We start from the raw sequence: 17464 nt of genomic DNA on the forward strand, positions 1-17464 counted from the left end.
AAGAAACTCTCTTGAGGGTCACCAATATTATTACTGAGAGCCATAGTTCTCAATTTTGGGGGTCAAGAAACTCTTATTTTCATTGATGAAAACTGTGAACTCTCTCACCAACAAAATGCACATCTGCACACAAACCAATACTTAAATGAAATTTTGGGGGTCCAATAACTCTGAATTCTCTGCTCCAGAAAAAACTCATTCTACTCTCTTGTGAACCACAGTTTCCATTACTGAGCAAGTATACAGTGAAAATGAAGTAGAAAACATCTGTATATCACAGTCTGACCTGAAGTTAGAAAAGAGAGTCTACATGTCTCTGTGTCCTCATGGGCTCATTATTTCCATACTGTTTCCAGTAAAGGCTGCAGAAGTCATCTCAGCAGCCATAAGTAAGGGCTTTAAAGCTTTCAGCAACCTCCCACAGCTGGCAATAAGCTCCCTTGGGTACTGCATAAGGTCCCAATACTGCCAAACCTACTCAATAACCCAAAACAAAATAAGGTGATGATGAAGCAACTGCCTGATCCTTTCCATAGCCAAAAGCTCCCTAAGTGGATTGACATGTACACACTGCTATATTAAAAAGGAATAACCAACAAGGACCTACTGTATAACACAGGGAACTCTGCTCAACGTTATGTGGCAGCCTGGATGGGAGGGGAGTCTGGGGAAGAATGGATACATGTATATCTATGGCTGAGCCACTTTGCTGTGCACCTGAAACTATCACAACACTGTTAATCAGCTATACTCTAATATAAAATAAAAAGTTTAAAAAAAAAAAGCTACTCTCTGCAAGAACTTGAACTATTTTACTAACTCAATTTGAGACTTGAAAACTTAATAATGCTACCTAATATTTCTCAAGCATTTACTATTTTACATGTATTGCTCACTTACATTGTCTTATATGATCTTCAAAACAATTCAGTGAACTGGACAATTAATTGAGAGTCCACTATAACTAACTGACAGATAACAGAATTGATTCAGGACTCACAAGTCTCAAATGCCAGGTCACACCACCATAATGTGGCAACAAGGAAAGCATTATGGCATTGGAAGAAATCAGATTTCCAAAGGTACAGTGATTCTTGCTCTTCAGATGCAAGTTACAAACCAATACTTGGTCACGAAATCAACTAGATGGATTTGGACCACTTATCTTTTTTTTTTTTAATGAAAAGATGAAATACAGTAGAAGAAGAGAAGACTGTGACAGAATAGAAATCAGAGTGGATCACAAACAGTGATTCATAGTATGAAATATATTTCACATGTGACCCATTATGAACATGCATAGATAAGCACTGTTTTACATATATTTGTCTCAATTGTGTGCACACACTTGTATGCACACATGTGCATAATAGGTCACAATGTGAAATATATTTCATACTATGGATCACAGTCAAAACAGTATGAAATGGAGTGCACGCAAGAAGAACTACAATCCTGCAGCCTGTGGAACAAGAACCACATTCACAGAAAGATAGACAAGATGAAAAGGCAGAGGGCTATGTACCAGGTGAAGGAACAAGATAAAACCCCACAAAAACAACTAAATGAAGTGGAGATAGGCAACCTTCCAGAAAAAAAATTCAGAATAATGATAATGAAGATGATCCAGGACGTCGGAAAAAGAATGGAGGCAAAGATCGAGAAGATGCAAGAAATGTTTAACAAAGATCTAGAATAATTAAAAAACAAACAAACTGAGATGAACAATACAATAACTGAAATGAAAAATACACTAGAAGGAACCAACAGCAGAATAACTGAGGCAGAAGAACGGATAAGTGACCTGGAAGACAGAATGGTAGAATTCACTGCTGCAGAACAGAATAAAGAAAAAAGAATGAAAAGAAATGAAGACAGCCTAAGAGACCTCTGGGACAATGTTAAACGCAACAACATTCGCATTATAGGGGTCCCAGAAGGAGAAGAGAGAGAGAAAGGACCCGAGAAAATATCTGAAGAGATTATAGTCGAAAACTTCCCTAACATGGGAAAGGAAATAGCCACCCAAGGCCAGGAAGTGCAGAGAGTCCCATACAGGATAAACCCAAGGAGAAACATGTCGACACACACAGTAAGCAAATTGGCAAAAAATAAAGACAAAGAAAAATTATTGAAAGCAGCAAGGGAAAAATAACAAATAACATACAAGGGAACTCCCATAAGGTTAACAGCTGATTTCTCAGCAGAAACTCTACAAGCCAGAAGGGAGTGGCATGATATAGTTAAACTGATGAAAGGGAAGAACCTACAACCAAGATTACTCTACCCAGCAAGGATCTCATTCAGATTTGACAGAAATCAAAAGCTTTACAGACAAGCAAAAGCTAAGAGAATTCAGCACCACCAAACCAGCACTACAACAAATGCTAAAGGAACTTCTCTAAGTGGGAAACACAAGAGAAGAAAAGGACCTACAAAAACAAACCCAAAACAATTAAGAAAATGGTCATAGGAACATACATATCGATAATTACCTTAAACGTGAATGGACTAAATGCTCCAACCAAAAGACACAGGCTCGCTGAATGGATACAAAAACAAGACCCATATATATGCTGTCTACAAGAGACCCACTTCAGACCTAGGGACACATACAGCCTGAAAGTGAAGGGATGGAAAAAGATATTCCATGCAAATGGAAATCAAAAGAAAGCTGGAGTAGCAATACTCATATCAGATAAAATAGACTTTAAAATAAAGGCTATTACAAGACACAGGAAGGACACTACATAATGATCAAGGGATCAATCCAAGAAGAAGATATAACAATTATAAATATATATGCACCCAACATAGAAGCACCTCAATACATAAGGCAACTGCTAACAGCTATAAAAGAGGAACTCGACAGTAACATAGTAATAGTGGGGGACTTTAACACCTCACTTACACCAATGGACAGATCATCCAAACAGAAAATTAATAAGGAAACACAAGCTTTAAATGACACAATAGACCAGATAGATTTAATTGATATTTATAGGACATTCCACCCAAAACCAGCAGATTACACTTTCTTCTCAAGCACATATGGAACATTCTCCAGGACAGATCACAGCTTGGGTCACAAATCAAGCCTCAGTAAATTTAAGAAAACTGAAATCATATCAAGCATCTTTTCTGACCACAATGCGGTGAGATTAGAAATCCATTACGAGCAAAAAATGTAAAAAGCACAAACACATGGAGGTTAAAAAATACTAAATAATCAAGAGATTACTGAAGAAATCAAAGAAGAAATCAAAAAACACCTAGAGACAGATGACAATGAAAACATGACAATCCAAAACCTATGGGATGCAGCAAAAGCAGTTCTAAGAGGGAAGTTTATAGCTATACAAGCCTACCTCAAGAAACAAGAAAAATCTCAAGTAAACAATCTAACCTTACACCTAAAGGAACTAGAGAAAGAAGAACATACAAAACCCAAAGTTAGCAGAAGGAAAGAAATCATAAAGATCAGAGCAGAAATAAATGAAATAGAAACAAAGAAAACAATAGCAAGGATCAATAAAACTAAAAGCTGTTCTTTGAGAAGATAAACAAAATTGATAAACCATTAGCCAGACTCATCAGGAAAAAGAGGGAGAGGACTTAAATCAATAAAATGAGAAATGAAAAAGGAGAAGTTACAACAGACACCGCAGAAACACAAAGCATCCTAAGAGACTACTACAAGCAACTCTATGCCAATAAAATGGACAACCTGGAAGAAATGGACAAATTCTTAGAAAGGTATAACCTTCCAAGACTGAACCAGGAAGAAATAGAAAATATGAACAGACCAATCACAAGTAATGAAATTGAAACTGTGATTGAAAATCTTCCAACAGACAAAAGTCCAGGACCAGATGGCTTCACAGGTGAATTCTATCAAACATTTAGAGAAGAGCTAACACCCATCCTTCTCAAACTCTTCCAAAAAATTGCAGAGGAAGGAACACTCCCAAACTCATTCCATGAGGCCACCATCACCCTGATACCAAAACCAGACAAAGATACTACAAAAAAAGAAAATTACAGACCAATATCACTGATGAATATAGATGCAAAAATCCTCAACAAAATGTTAGCAAACAGGGGCACAGGGGCCGCGACTTCCCGGCCGGAGGTGTATCTCCATGAATAACTTAAATGACCCCCCAAATCGGAATATCCGGCCCAGTTCCAGGGCTGATGGGGGTGATGGAAGCAGATGGAATTATGCCCTGTTGGTTCCAATGCTGGGATTGGCTGCTTTTCGTTGGATTTGGTCTAGGGAGTCCCGAAAAGAAATAGAAAAAGAGAGGGAAGCATACCATCAGAGAAGAGCTGCCTTCCAGCGGGACCGCGAAGCCAAGTACCAGGCCACGATCTCAGAAAGTCGGCGGGCCGTGGCACAGTTGTCCCTGGAACTTGAAAAGGAACAAAACAGAATGACTAGCTACGGAGAAGCCCTCATCTCTCAGGAGTGCAAGATGGTAGAAGAGAAGAAGCTTCTGGAACAGGAGCGGGCTCGGGTCCTGCAGGAGAAGGGGCAGTCCTTGCGGAGTGCATACCTGAGCTGCCTGGACAAGGAGGAGGACTGGCAACGGACAGCCAGGCTTCTGCTGAGAGAGTTCGAGGACGCTCTCACAGAAAGACAGAGCATCTACTGCAGTCTGGTTCTCCCTCGCCACAAGCAGCTGGAGATCGAGAAGAGCTTGCTGGTCCGAGCGTCCACTGACCCAGTTGCTGCTGACCTAGAGATGGCGGCTGGCCTGACATATTCAAGCACGACACGTACTGTGGTGACGTCTGGAATACCAACAAGCGCCACAATGGGAGGCTTATGTGGCTGTATCTCAGATATTGGGAACTAATGGTCGAACTGAAGAAGTTTAAGAACGTGGAGAGAGCCATACTGGAAAAGTAAGACAGGAGTGAATGGCTCAGCGTCAGACCGGTGTGTGTTCTGGGTTACCCAATGTTTTCCTTCTGCCAGCGCTCCCTGTGTTGTGGCCACACATGCACACAGCCACCTTTCAGCAGTGGCCTTCTACTCCCGCCACCCTCTGAGCTCTCTGTCCCCCTCAGCGGCTAAGGACGCAGTTTCTCAGGTGCATTTTTTAAGCTGTCAATATTTTATTAAGCGGAACAGTATAACCTCATAGCTTTAGGGAAAAACTGTTTCTAAGAATGTGAAATATAATATTCATCCTTACTATAAGTCATTTTTTTGTCTGTTTTTATCACTCCCTAAATTCTTTTTTCTCCTCAAATTATTTTTCTCTCTCCTAAAATTACAGTTATAAGTTGTCAGGTAGTGGATAGGACTGCCTAATAGATGAGAAAGGAAGGTAGTGATACTGTCGAAGTTTTGTGGTGTTTTGAAGCTCTTCCCCACCAAAGGGGAAAAAATGTTTCTTATTTCCAGTTGATACCCTTGTGTGTGTTTATGAGCAATGACATATAATTAAAACACCTCAATTTAAAAGCAAAAAAAAAAAAAATGTTAGCAAACAGAATCCAACAACACACTAAAAGGATGATACACCATGATCAAGTAGGATTTACCCCAGGGATGCAAGGATTCTTCAAAATACACAAAGGAATCAATGTGATATACCACATTAACAAATTGAAGAATAAAAACCATACGATCATCTCAATAGATGCAGAAAAAGCTTTTGATAAAATTCAACACCCATTTATGATAAAAACTCTCCAGAAAGTGGGCACAGAGGGAAGCTACCTCAACATAATAAAGGCCATATATGTCAAACCCACAGCAAACATCATTCTCAATGGTGAAAAACTGAAAGCATTTCCTCTGAGATCAGGAACGAGACAAGGATGTCCACTCTCACCACTATTATTCAACATAGTTTTGGAAGTCCTAGCCAATAAGAGAAGAAAAAGAAATATAAATTAGAAAAGAAGAAGTAAAACTGTCACTGTTTGCAGATGACATGATACTATACATAGAGAATCCTAAAGGTGCCTCGAGAAAACTACTAAAGCTAATCAATGAATTTGGTAAAGTTGCAGGATACAAAATTAATGCACAGAAATCTCTTGCATTTCTATACACTAATGATCAAAAATCTGAAAGAGAAATTATGGAAACACTCCCATTTACCACTGCAACAAAAGGAATACAATACCTGGGAATAAACCTACCGAGGGAGACAAAAGACCTGTAGGCAGAAAACTATAAGACACTGATGAAAGAAATTAAAGATGATACAAACAGATGGAGAGTTATACCATGTTCTTGGATTGGAAGAATCAATATTGTGAAAATGACTATACTACCCAAAGCAATCTACAGATTCAATGCAATCCCTACCAAATTACCAATGGCCTTTTTTATGGAACTAGAACCAAAAATCTTAAAATCTGTATGGAGACACAAAAGACCCCGAATAGCCAAAGCAGTCTTGAGGGAAAATAACGGAGCTGGAGGAATCAGACTTCCTGACTTCAGACTATACTACAAAGCTACAGTGATCAAGACAATATGGTACTGGCACAAAAACAGAAATATAGATCAATGGAACAAGATAGGAAGCCCAGAGATAAAACCACCCACCTATGGTTACCTAATCTATGACAAAGGAGGCAAGGATACACAATGGAGAAAAGACAGTCTCTTCAATAAGTGGTGCTGGGAAAACTGGACAGCTACATGCAAAAGAATGAAATTAGAACACTCCCTAACACCATACACAAAAATAAACTCAAAATGGATTAGAGACCTACAGGTAAGGCCAAACACTATAAAACTCTTAGAGGAAAACATGGGAAGAACACTCTTTGACATAAATCACAGCAAGATCTTTTTTGATCCACCACCTAGAGTAATGAAAATAAAAACAAAAATAAACAAACGGGACATAATGAAACTTAAAAGCTTTTGCACAGCAAAGGAAACCATAAATAAGACAAAAAGGCAACCCTCAGAATGGGAGAAAATATTTGCAAACGAATCAACGGACAAAGGATTAATCTCCAAAATATATAAACAGCTCATGCAGCTCAATATTAAAGAAACAAACAACCCAATCCAAAAATGGGCAGAAGACCTAGATAGACATTTCTCCAAAGAAGACATACAGATGCCCAAGAAGCACATGAAAAGCTGCTCAACATCACTCATTATTAGAGAAATGCAAATCAAAGCTACAATGAGGTAGCACCTCACACCAGTTAGAATAGGCATCATCAGAAAATCTACAAACAACAAATGCTGGAGAGGGTGTGGAGAAAAGGGGACCCTTTTGCACTGTTGGTGGGAATGTAAATTGATACAGCCACTATGGAGAACAGTATGGAGGTTCCTTAAAAAACTAAAAATAGAATTACCATATGATCCAGCAATCCCACTACTGGGCATATACCCAGAGAAAACCATAATTCAAAAAGACACATGCACCCCAATGTTCACTGCAGCACTATTTACAATAGCCAGGTCATGGAAGCAACCTAAATACCCATCGATAGATGAATGGATAAAGAAGATGTGGTACATATATACAATGGAATATTACTCAGCCATAAAAAGGAACGAAATTGGGTCATTTGTAGAGACGTGGATGAATCTGTAGACTGTCATACAGAGTGAAGTAAGTCAGAAAGAGAAAAACAAATATCGTATATTAACGCACATATGTGGAACCTAGAAAAATGGTACAGATGAACCAGTTTGCAGGGCAGAAACTGAGACACAGATGTAGAGAACAAACGTAAGGACACCAAGGGGGGAAAGCGGCAGGGGGGTGTGGTGGTGGTGTGATGAATTGGGCGATTGGGATTGACATGTATTCACTGATGTGTATAAAACGGATGACTAATAAGAACCTGCTGTATATAAAAAAAATACAGTGTAATAATAAAATTAATTAATTCATTAATTTTAAAGTATGAAACCTAAATCATCTTTTAATCATTAATAAACCAATTTAAGTTGTCTCCTGTGAATGCTCCCACACATATACAAAGAAATACTGCCTTTGTCAGTATCCCACATCAAAATCTTAAATAGATGGAGTCTAGCGTAATTCTTTTTTTTTTTTTTAAATCACTTCCTACAATATACAGAAACACATAAGACACAAAGAAAGCTAAGGAAGCTCTCAGTCGCAGAGTTGGTAGTATAGGGGGAGTTGAAGAAAATGAGCCTTTCCAGTCTCCCAGGGAAAGAAGGGGTGAGAGGACACAGAACATCACTGGGCCCCTGGTGGTGAGTCCGGTGCTGGGCCCATGCACAGCCTAGTTCTCTACCAAAGGGAAGTGCCAATTTTCCTTGCCATGGCCCTGGCCTTGCTCCCATGCTCATCCTCCAGTTTTCAGAAGTCGTCCAGTTCCCAGAATGGCCCCTTCCTTTAGTTCCCTAACATTTTCACTCAGGGGAGAAGGCCGCTTACCCTGTCGTGGTGTCAGAGTCCCGGGGAGTTGTCACCCTGCAGGATGGTGAGAGAATATCTCCCTAGCACCTTGCTGTCTGGTTTCTGTCTGCTGCGCTTAGAACCTGAAGATCAAGGAGTGTCGGGGTCTCTCAAGGGCTTGTCCAAGCCCTGGCTGGCTATAGGGGTCTCTGAGGGATGTCCTGTTTCCTCCTTGGAAAACACCTGCTTGGAAGGGAGTCTCAGTCGGATCCTCAAGGGAAAACTGGGTGCCCAGAGGCAAGTCCAGTTGAGAGGATGAAGGTGTCTCTAGGGGCAGAATAGGTTCTGGGGGAAGACTTAATCTGGGGTCTTCAGTCTCAAATACGTCACTCAGCTGTTTCACCAGTGGGCTTGGGGGCTTTCCGCTGGTCTTCATAGGTGTCCGTGCAATGCCAAGGGTAGGAGAATGGGGATCTGAGTCCTGGGCCTGCTTAGGACCCTCCAGCTGCTCCCCTGCTGGCAGGTTTGGCTGTGGAGAGCTTGCTACCTGGATGGGAGTGCACAGGACACCAGCACTGGGTGAATGCGGGTCTGAAACTCGAGCCAGAAGCTTGTTGTGCGGCGGGCTGCGCTGGAATGACGGGGACGCTCTTGGCTGAGCCCACCTCAACCAGGAGAAACAGGATGGGGCAGGGCCCAGCCCAGGCGAGGAGGGGATGCCGGGCCCCAATTCCACCTCTGCGTACGAAGCAGCTCAATCCTCCTAGCATACTTCTTTATCTAAGCAACACTTAATGGAAATATGTCTCCAACACTACAATTCATATTCACATAAGTAGTATGTCAGTGAGAAAATGATGATTGCTTCCTCAGTAGTTACCAAACTAATCTTGTTTACAGAGGACTTGGCAACACCAACAGCAAGATTTGATTATAAATTAACAGTGGGAATTTGCCTTCCCTCTGAAACCCACGGGGTGACCTCAGCAGACTCAACCAAGAGAAGCTGAGATCTGTTTATTCTGTTTTCCTTGCTTATTCATCTCTTTAAGAATAATAACTCCGACTAGACAGAAATATGTTGAAACTGTCACTGTAATAAACCTTAATCCTCAATTTTGGGGCTGGAATGCCTTGTACTCCCATATGTATTAGGACCACAGGGCAGAACAACTCTAACTTTCAAATAGAGTGAAAAACCACATGTCCTGGAAGTAATACTGAAATTCTCCAATGATCCAATTTGCCCACTCCTGTGGATCCTTGGCTATTTCTGATCTGAAAGTATAGTTAGTAGAATCAAGGTATCACTTAAAATAATCAGGCAGAAAAATGTAGGGAACAGATAGGGAGGAAGAGAGGCAGTATGAAAAGAAAGAAAAGTATGAAAGGGACTGTGTGAGCATTCATGTACACACAATGTTAGGCAACAGGGAACAGTCAAAGGAAGTAAAGGCAGCAGTGGGGAGAGGGGAAAAAGTGAAGATGAGGATAAGTTCAAAGGAGAAAAACAAGTAATGTATGTAATGCCAAAATAATAAAAATCATATAGGCGTATGATCCTTTATAATTTGTAATATACATACATACCTATAATTGAATAAAAGTTGTTACAGTATACGGTCTTACATTCTAAACAACTGAATATATATGCACACCCTCTACACACACACACGGAAAGCTAAATAAGTCTATTATTAGAATGCTAGTTATCACTGGAATGGAAGTTCCAAGAGAACAGGAAACATACTTGCTCTGCTTACCACTACATCCTCAAAGTCTGACTGGGACATGATAAATGTGCCTAAATATTTGTAGAAGGAAATAAAGAAAAGGGGAACAGAAGTAAAAGAACATAAGAAGAAAATGCGAGGGTACTTGTCTTTAAAAATCAAACATCCACATTTAGGTAACACTGAGTTTCTCTAACATAAAATAACCAATGTAGGACAGCAGATATATTCTCCAACTGGTCCAAAGGTTGACTTCTTGCCTCCACATTAGAATATGCATTTCTCCTATTTTAACATTAATACTAAATCAAAAATATTTTAATATTAATGATTAAATTTTGTATTACTGCTAAAATGGATATGTCCTGTCATAAAAATATACACAATTACATGGCAGGTAAGTTTCAAGAGTGTTATGCTCATCACTGAAGGAATCATTAAAAATTATTTTAAAAAAATAATATCCCCAAAAATTTAAATGCCAATTTACAACTATTAAATATTTACACAAATTCTCCAGCACACATCTATTGCACGAAGCAAAGTAATTTAATAATTAAATACAAATAAGCAATCCTCTACTTGTAGACTAGCAAGTCTGAAATCCATTTTAACTCAAAGACCTTCCAATGGTTTGATTACAAAGGAAGAATTATAAAGGCACTTAGACTGAGTATTAGAACTGGGGTACAAAAACTGACAGGGGATGGCTGGAAGAACAATAAGCAGAGGCAGTAAAAAGTCAAAGGGCTAGGAGACTTCAGCCAGCAAATGTTGGCTGAAAGGCAGACCAAAACTAGAGAAAAGTCAATTAAAATGAGACCAGAAACTCAATCAACAAAACAACCCAATTTAAAAATGGGCAAATAACCTGAATAGACATTTCTCCAAGAAAGATATACAAATGGACAATAAGTACATGAAAAGATGCTCAACATCACTAGTTATTAGGGAAATGGAAATCAAAACCATGAGATAACACTTCACTTCCATTAGGATGGCTATTATCAAAAGACAGAAAATAAGTATTGGCAAGAATGTGGAGAAACTGGAATCCCTGTGCATTGCTGGTGGGAATGTAAAATAGCACAATGCTACAAAAAATAGTATGCAGGTTCCTCAAAAACTTAAACATAAAATTACCACATGATCCAGCAATCCCAGCTCTAGGTATATACCCACAGAATTGGAAGCAGACTCTCACAGAGATAAATGTCCATCCATGCTCATAGTAGCATTAGTCACAACAATCAAAAGGTGGAAGCAACCCAAGTGTTCACATACAGATGAACGGTTAAACAAAATGTGGTACATACATACAATGGAATATTATTCAACCTTAAAAAAAGGAATGAATTCTGATATATGCTACAACAATGAATGAACCTTGAAAACATTATACTAAGTGAAAGAAGCCAGACACAAAAGAACAAATATTGTATGATTCTACTTATCTGAGATGCTTAGAATAGTCAAATTCATAGAGACAGAAAGTAGAACTGTGGTTATGAGGTGCTGGGGGGAGGGGATAATGAAGAATTACTGTTTAATGTGTACAGAGTTTTAGTTTGGGATGATAAAAATTTCTGTAGTAGACAGTGTGATGTGAATGTACTTAATGCCACTGAATTGTATACTTAAAAATGGTTAAAATGGTATATTTTATGTTATGTGTATTTTATCACAATAAAAAAAAAATTGGGAAAAGAAAGAAAAGGAGATACGTCCTGAAATTAGTCATTACTGATCTTAAACGATACACAATTTGAAAAAAGAGAACAGATTATAGAGGATATAGTGGGTTGAAAAGCGGCCCCCAAAAGATATGTCTACATCCTAATCCCCAGAACCTTAGAATGGGACCTCATCTGAAATAAAAAAAAAAATCTTTGCAGGAAGAGATCATCCTGGATTATTGGAGTGGGCCCTAAATCCAATGACGAGTGTCCTTTTGAGAGAAAGGCAGAGGGAAATTTGAGACAGACAGAAGAGGAAAATACACAGACACATAGAGGAGAAGGTTAATGTGAAGATGCAGGCAGACATTGAAGTGATGCAGCTACAATCCAAGGAATGCCAAGGATTTCTGGCAGCCAGCCACCAAAAGCTGGAAGAGGCAAAAAATGGAGTCTCCTTTAGAGCCTCTGGAAGGAGTGCTGCCTTGTCAACACCTTCATTTCAAATTTCTGGCCTCCAGAATTGTAAGAGAATAAATTTCTATTGTTTTAAGCCACCAAATTTGCGGTAATTTGTTATGACAGCCCTAGGAAATTACCATAGGGGGTAAAAAGATAAAATGAAAAGTAAGAAAGTAGACTTCATGAGCACAGAACATGTCATTCAAGCCAAAATTTAACTATGTAAAGCGGGAGAAAAAGGGGATCGTGGGCTTCACCCCTAAGTCGCGATTTCTGGCCATACGATGTCTGAGGGCAAAGTGCTGAAGCCCCCCATCAGGTCAGGGAAGGAGTATGGCTGGCGCATGCTCCTGACCAGTGTCTCTAGGATCTGGCACAGCACCCCAACAGGGACACCGAGACATCAGACCACAGAGAAAGGCTGCACCCTGCTATATCAAGCTTTACAAGAGAAGTCGTCATCCAAGACATTCCCATCAAGACATTTTAATTCTGTGAATTAACACTCCCATATCCCTTTGTCCACTCCCAGACAAAATGAAGATACCTGTCCTCTGACCCCATGTTAAATGCTTGTGAGTGATCTTCCAACAGGCAGTGGCATGCGCACACACTAAGACGGGCCAGGTGTCTACCCAGTCACGTACAGTAGGAACTGGGAGATGGAAGATGTGTAAGTATGCCGTGTATGGGTATTAACTTAACTGGCACCCCTAACCAAGCCAAGTCTTCCAGAACTTCTCAAGTTGATTTTACTATTAATTGGGCAGGAAGGAGGTCCTGGATTCTTTTTTATTTTTTTTAATTAAAAAAATGGTTGACTCAGTTTTCAGTTCTTAGACATGGATATATATTTTTTTTGTATGTCTTTTTTTTTTTTTTTTTTAAGAAATCATGTTGGATTAGGAGTATACTTGGTTGTAGAAGAGTAGTGTCATGTAATTTGCGATGAGGGAAGCTACTGAGTGTGTTTTACTTTTTAAATCCTTTACTACCTGCTAGAGAGACTACCTCATGGTCAAACTTAATATGTGGAACTATTTGGTTGGAAGAAATGAGATTTATACTGGAGGAAGCAGAACAGTAATAATCTAAGTCCTGGGTTAAATCCCAGCTCTGGCACTTAGCTAGGCTGTCTTGGATAGTTTAGCTAACCTCACTAACTCAAACTCAAATACATCTAGTTTGAGGGTCACCCTAAAAACATTCTAACTAAAAGTACAAAAGATATTTAATAATTAGAAAAGAAATGAGAATTTGTGTTGTTGATTTTATGCTGACCTTGTTATAGTTCATTTTAGTATTTTCAAACAAACAATTCATGCTATTTTTGTTTCACTTTAGCAAGAGGAATTTATACGTACAAGGAAGATGATACTCTACTATATACAATTATATTCCTCAAAGAATTATCTTTCTTTAAGTGGCAGGAAGATTTTTAAATATTTCAGAATAGTACACTATTACCTACACTTGAAATTCAATCCACAATAGCATTGTAATATCAGATATAATTCTAATTTATTCTTCTTCAAATATTCTAAAATGTTGCATTCTTTTTCCTCCCATCCGTTTACTTCACATTTCTCCAATCACCCTGAAAACATCTTCTCTTCTCTTCTCTTCTTCACACACACATACTCTCTCTCCTTCCCCCGCCTCTTTTCTCCCTTCATTCCTATATCCTTTCTTCTTGAATTGAATACAGCCACTAGAGGGCAATAAGTTTACAAAGATAAATGTACTTATCTATAATGAATTGAGATTCACATAGTAATAAATTTTAAAACTATTATCATCACAAACCATAAAGCACTGGCAATTAGACTTGAATATGCAAGGTACGCATGTAAAACTCTAAAATTCATCCTAGAAAAGGAGTTCATAGAAGCGTATAATAATGTTCAAAAAAGGAATTCCATTTTCTCACTAAGCACTAAAAAGATACGCCTAATTCACTTACACATAGCAATATTAGAAATCAGGATTTTTTTTTTTTAACATTAGCCAGACCAGAGAAGGAAAAACCAAGAAACAAAAACACAAAAAGGTACAATATGCAGGGGAGGGTAGAAAAGAAGCGATTTCTTCCAAGCCTCCCACTACTACATTCAGAATACGATGAACTGAATAATGTAGTGGGGTTTACCAACCCTTTCTTCTATTAAAATTATGGGGGAATTTAACAGGTATACTTTCGGGGGAGAAAAACAGCGACCGTAGAGAGAAATACAGACTTCACTTCTTTTCTCCCAATTAAGGATACGAGGCGGGAAAGAAGTTAACAAACAGTCACTAATCCCTGACAGATAATTTTACTATTTTTTGCACAGAACCCAAATTCAAATGAACTTTTTTACTCTATATTTATTTCCACTGACATTACAAAACGGCAACACTTTTAACACTGACATATTCTTACCCTCATTGGATGTATATCAGCATAAGGAGGTTTTCCTTCCGCCATCTCTATAGAAGTAATGCCAAGGGACCAGATGTCAGCCACACAGTTATAGCCTATTTCTTGAATTACCTCAGGAGCCATCCAAAACGGAGTTCCTATCACAGTATTGCGTTTTGCCATTGTATCCTGCAAAAGCATTACACAGACGTAAATATTACTACAAAAACACTAAGGAAATGTATTTGCCAACATACTCTTTAAACTACATATGTGAAACCCTCAAATACTACAGGTTATATCTGAAACTGACTGTTTTCCTAAAATTTCAACTAGTTGTGACATGACATACTTAGAAACTTTGAATTCTGAAATAACCAAGAGTCCACAAGTAACTTATCTCCACTACCTTCATTAAAGACAGTCATTAAAGATAGTACTATAACAATAAAAGCTACAGAAATGAACAAATGTAGCTTTCCTTTCTGAATATTTAAGCATTTTGATGACAATATATATTTTCATTTTCAATCAATGTCTCTTAAATTGTAAATAAAAGTAATAAATAATATGTAAATAATGGCTCCTTCTCCCTGATAATAATGAAGTTATGCATTTCTTTCCATAACCCCCAAAAGATATTATCAAAGTTTAGTCATACTCAAACCTGGACATATAAACCAAAAGTGTTTCCAAAAGTATTACACTTACTGTTAACTGACCAGCAACTCCAAAATCTGCCAATTTTGCATGTCCTTCTGTATTGAGGAGAATATTTCCAGCTTTTATATCTCTGTGTATTTTTCTCATAAAGTGTAAATATTCTAGTCCTTTCAAAGTAGATTTGAGAATAGTTGCAATTTCATCTTCTGTTAACTGGAAAGAAATATTTTAAAAACTCAACTGAAATGCCATGTTAGATAAATTCTTACAAGAGAGCACTGTTAACAAGCACTTCTTTCTAAAGATCATTAGCCTCTAGGAAAAGGCTAAAAGGTAAAGTACTGAGAACTTCTGATGAAAGAAAATGTCATCATTCAATTTCTCCTTTCTTTAAAATTATCAATGTCATTCCTAACATGTAACATATCTCAAGAAACAACATGACCCTAAGAAATCACTATTCCCTATATCATCTAACACTGAGGTGGCAATATCGCAGCTATCTGTCCTGAAAAAGTAAATTCAGACACCCTTCCCTGTGGTGCCTTCAATTATTGATGAAAATGGAAACCAACAGTGTTAACATAAAAGAGAGGAAATGAGAAAGGGTGGATTGCCAAGAGTCTCCTGCATGAAGTGTTCACACCAATACCACTCCTCCTCCTTCCAGCCAGGTCATTCCTAATCCACCCAGGTCCCAGATTTCTGACCCTAATAATGAGAACTCAAAAATGGAAATGTCAGAGAAAGACTAGGAAAATGGGAACACGAACAAAGGCTGTCAGGGGAAAGAAAAGGGAGGAGGGAGGAGAAAAGAAGGCCAAGGAGGAGAGAGGAGGGAAAAAAGATTCTTAGTAGTGGTAGCAGTAGAGGCAGTGCTATCTGTACCAGGCATTGTGCTAAGAGTTTTGCATGCATTATCTCATTTATCCTTATAACAACTCTATAAGGTAAATACTATTATTATCACTATTTGACAAATGAAGTTATTACAGAGGTTCAGTAACTTCCTTCTGGTCACACACAAGTAAGATGGAACCAAGATGTGAGTCCTCTCTGATCATAATCTATGTTTTTAACCACCATGCCTCTCTTGACAAACCTTATTCAAGTGTAACCTGTGAAAGTCCCTATTTTTATCAAAAACATCCTCTTAGTTTTTAAATACATCCAAGTAATATCAATAGCTCAGGATAATAAAACCTACTTCACACTATAAGCATAACCACTATAAGCATAATCCAAAGAAATAAATTGAGAGAAGGGAAAGAATCTCAATTTATACAGAGATAGAGGACATTGCTCTATATGAGAGAGAGAAAGGAAAAGAAAAAAAAGAAAATCAGAAAGAATTCAAATGCCTCACACACAGTGGGATAACAGGAAGATACAGTAAAAATTGGAAATATAAAAATATAAAGACTATGTAAAATGTGAAAATAACTACTGGAAGAAGCTTGCTTCCACGGCCACCAATCCCGCAGTGGTTCATGCCAAGAAATAACTTGGGTGAACAACTGGATATTCACATGTAAAAAAAACTGAAGTTGGACTCCTACCTCACAGCATATACAAAAATTTACTCAAAATGGATCAACAACCTAAATATGAGTTAAAACCACAAAAGTCTTAGAAGAAAACATAAGGGTAAAACTCCACGACCTTGGGTTGGGCAATGTATCAATGTATCATTAGATACAGCATCAAAAGCACAAGCAACAAGAGAAAAATACAGATAAAACTGAACTTTATCAAAATTAAAAACTTTTGTGCATTAAAGGCCATTATGAAGAAAGTGAAAAGACAACCCACAGAATGGGAGAAAGTATTTGCAAAGCATATATCTGATAAGAGTCTGGAATCCAGAATATATAAAGAACTCTTCTAACTTACTAACCAAGTAAAGACAAACAATCCCAATGGCAAAAGACTTGAATAGACATTTCTCCAAAGAAGATATACAAATGGTCACACATGAAAAGACAGATGTTCAACATCATCATCATTAGTCATTAGGGAATGCAAATCAAAGCCACAATGAGGTACCACTTTACACGCACTAGGATGGCTATAATAAAATTAAAAAAAAATAGAAAGTAACAAGTGCTGGCAAGAATGTGAAAAAATTGAAATTCTCATGTATTTCTGGTGCAACCACTG

General features: G+C 38.2%; 1 protein-coding gene and 2 pseudogenes across 5 annotated transcripts in view; 1 reads left to right on the top strand and 2 right to left on the bottom strand.

Moving 5' to 3' along the window:
* STK3 (serine/threonine kinase 3) overlaps positions 1-17464 on the bottom strand; it is a 310598-nt gene that overhangs the window by 207813 nt on the left and 85321 nt on the right. For 2 of the 3 annotated variants that reach the window (XM_082432736.1, XM_082432737.1), the window contains exons 5-6: positions 15353-15517; positions 14663-14830 (exon numbers count right to left, since the gene is read on the bottom strand). The exons of the other annotated variant lie outside the window; for it this stretch is intronic. In XM_082432736.1, the coding sequence (XP_082288862.1) occupies positions 14663-14830; positions 15353-15517 (333 nt within the window). The remainder of the gene's footprint in view (positions 1-14662; positions 14831-15352; positions 15518-17464) is intronic. 3 annotated transcript variants of the gene reach the window in all.
* Positions 2794-4930, top strand: LOC309646423 (coiled-coil domain-containing protein 127 pseudogene; annotated as a pseudogene). Its single transcript has one exon. The product of its transcript is annotated as a coiled-coil domain-containing protein 127 pseudogene (transcript).
* Positions 8491-14655, bottom strand: LOC309646429 (cell division cycle-associated protein 3 pseudogene; annotated as a pseudogene). The gene has a single exon. The product of its transcript is annotated as a cell division cycle-associated protein 3 pseudogene (transcript).

Source organism: Balaenoptera physalus (assembly GCF_965194825.1).
Source record: "Balaenoptera physalus genome assembly, chromosome: 17".
NCBI lineage: Eukaryota > Metazoa > Chordata > Mammalia > Artiodactyla > Balaenopteridae > Balaenoptera > Balaenoptera physalus.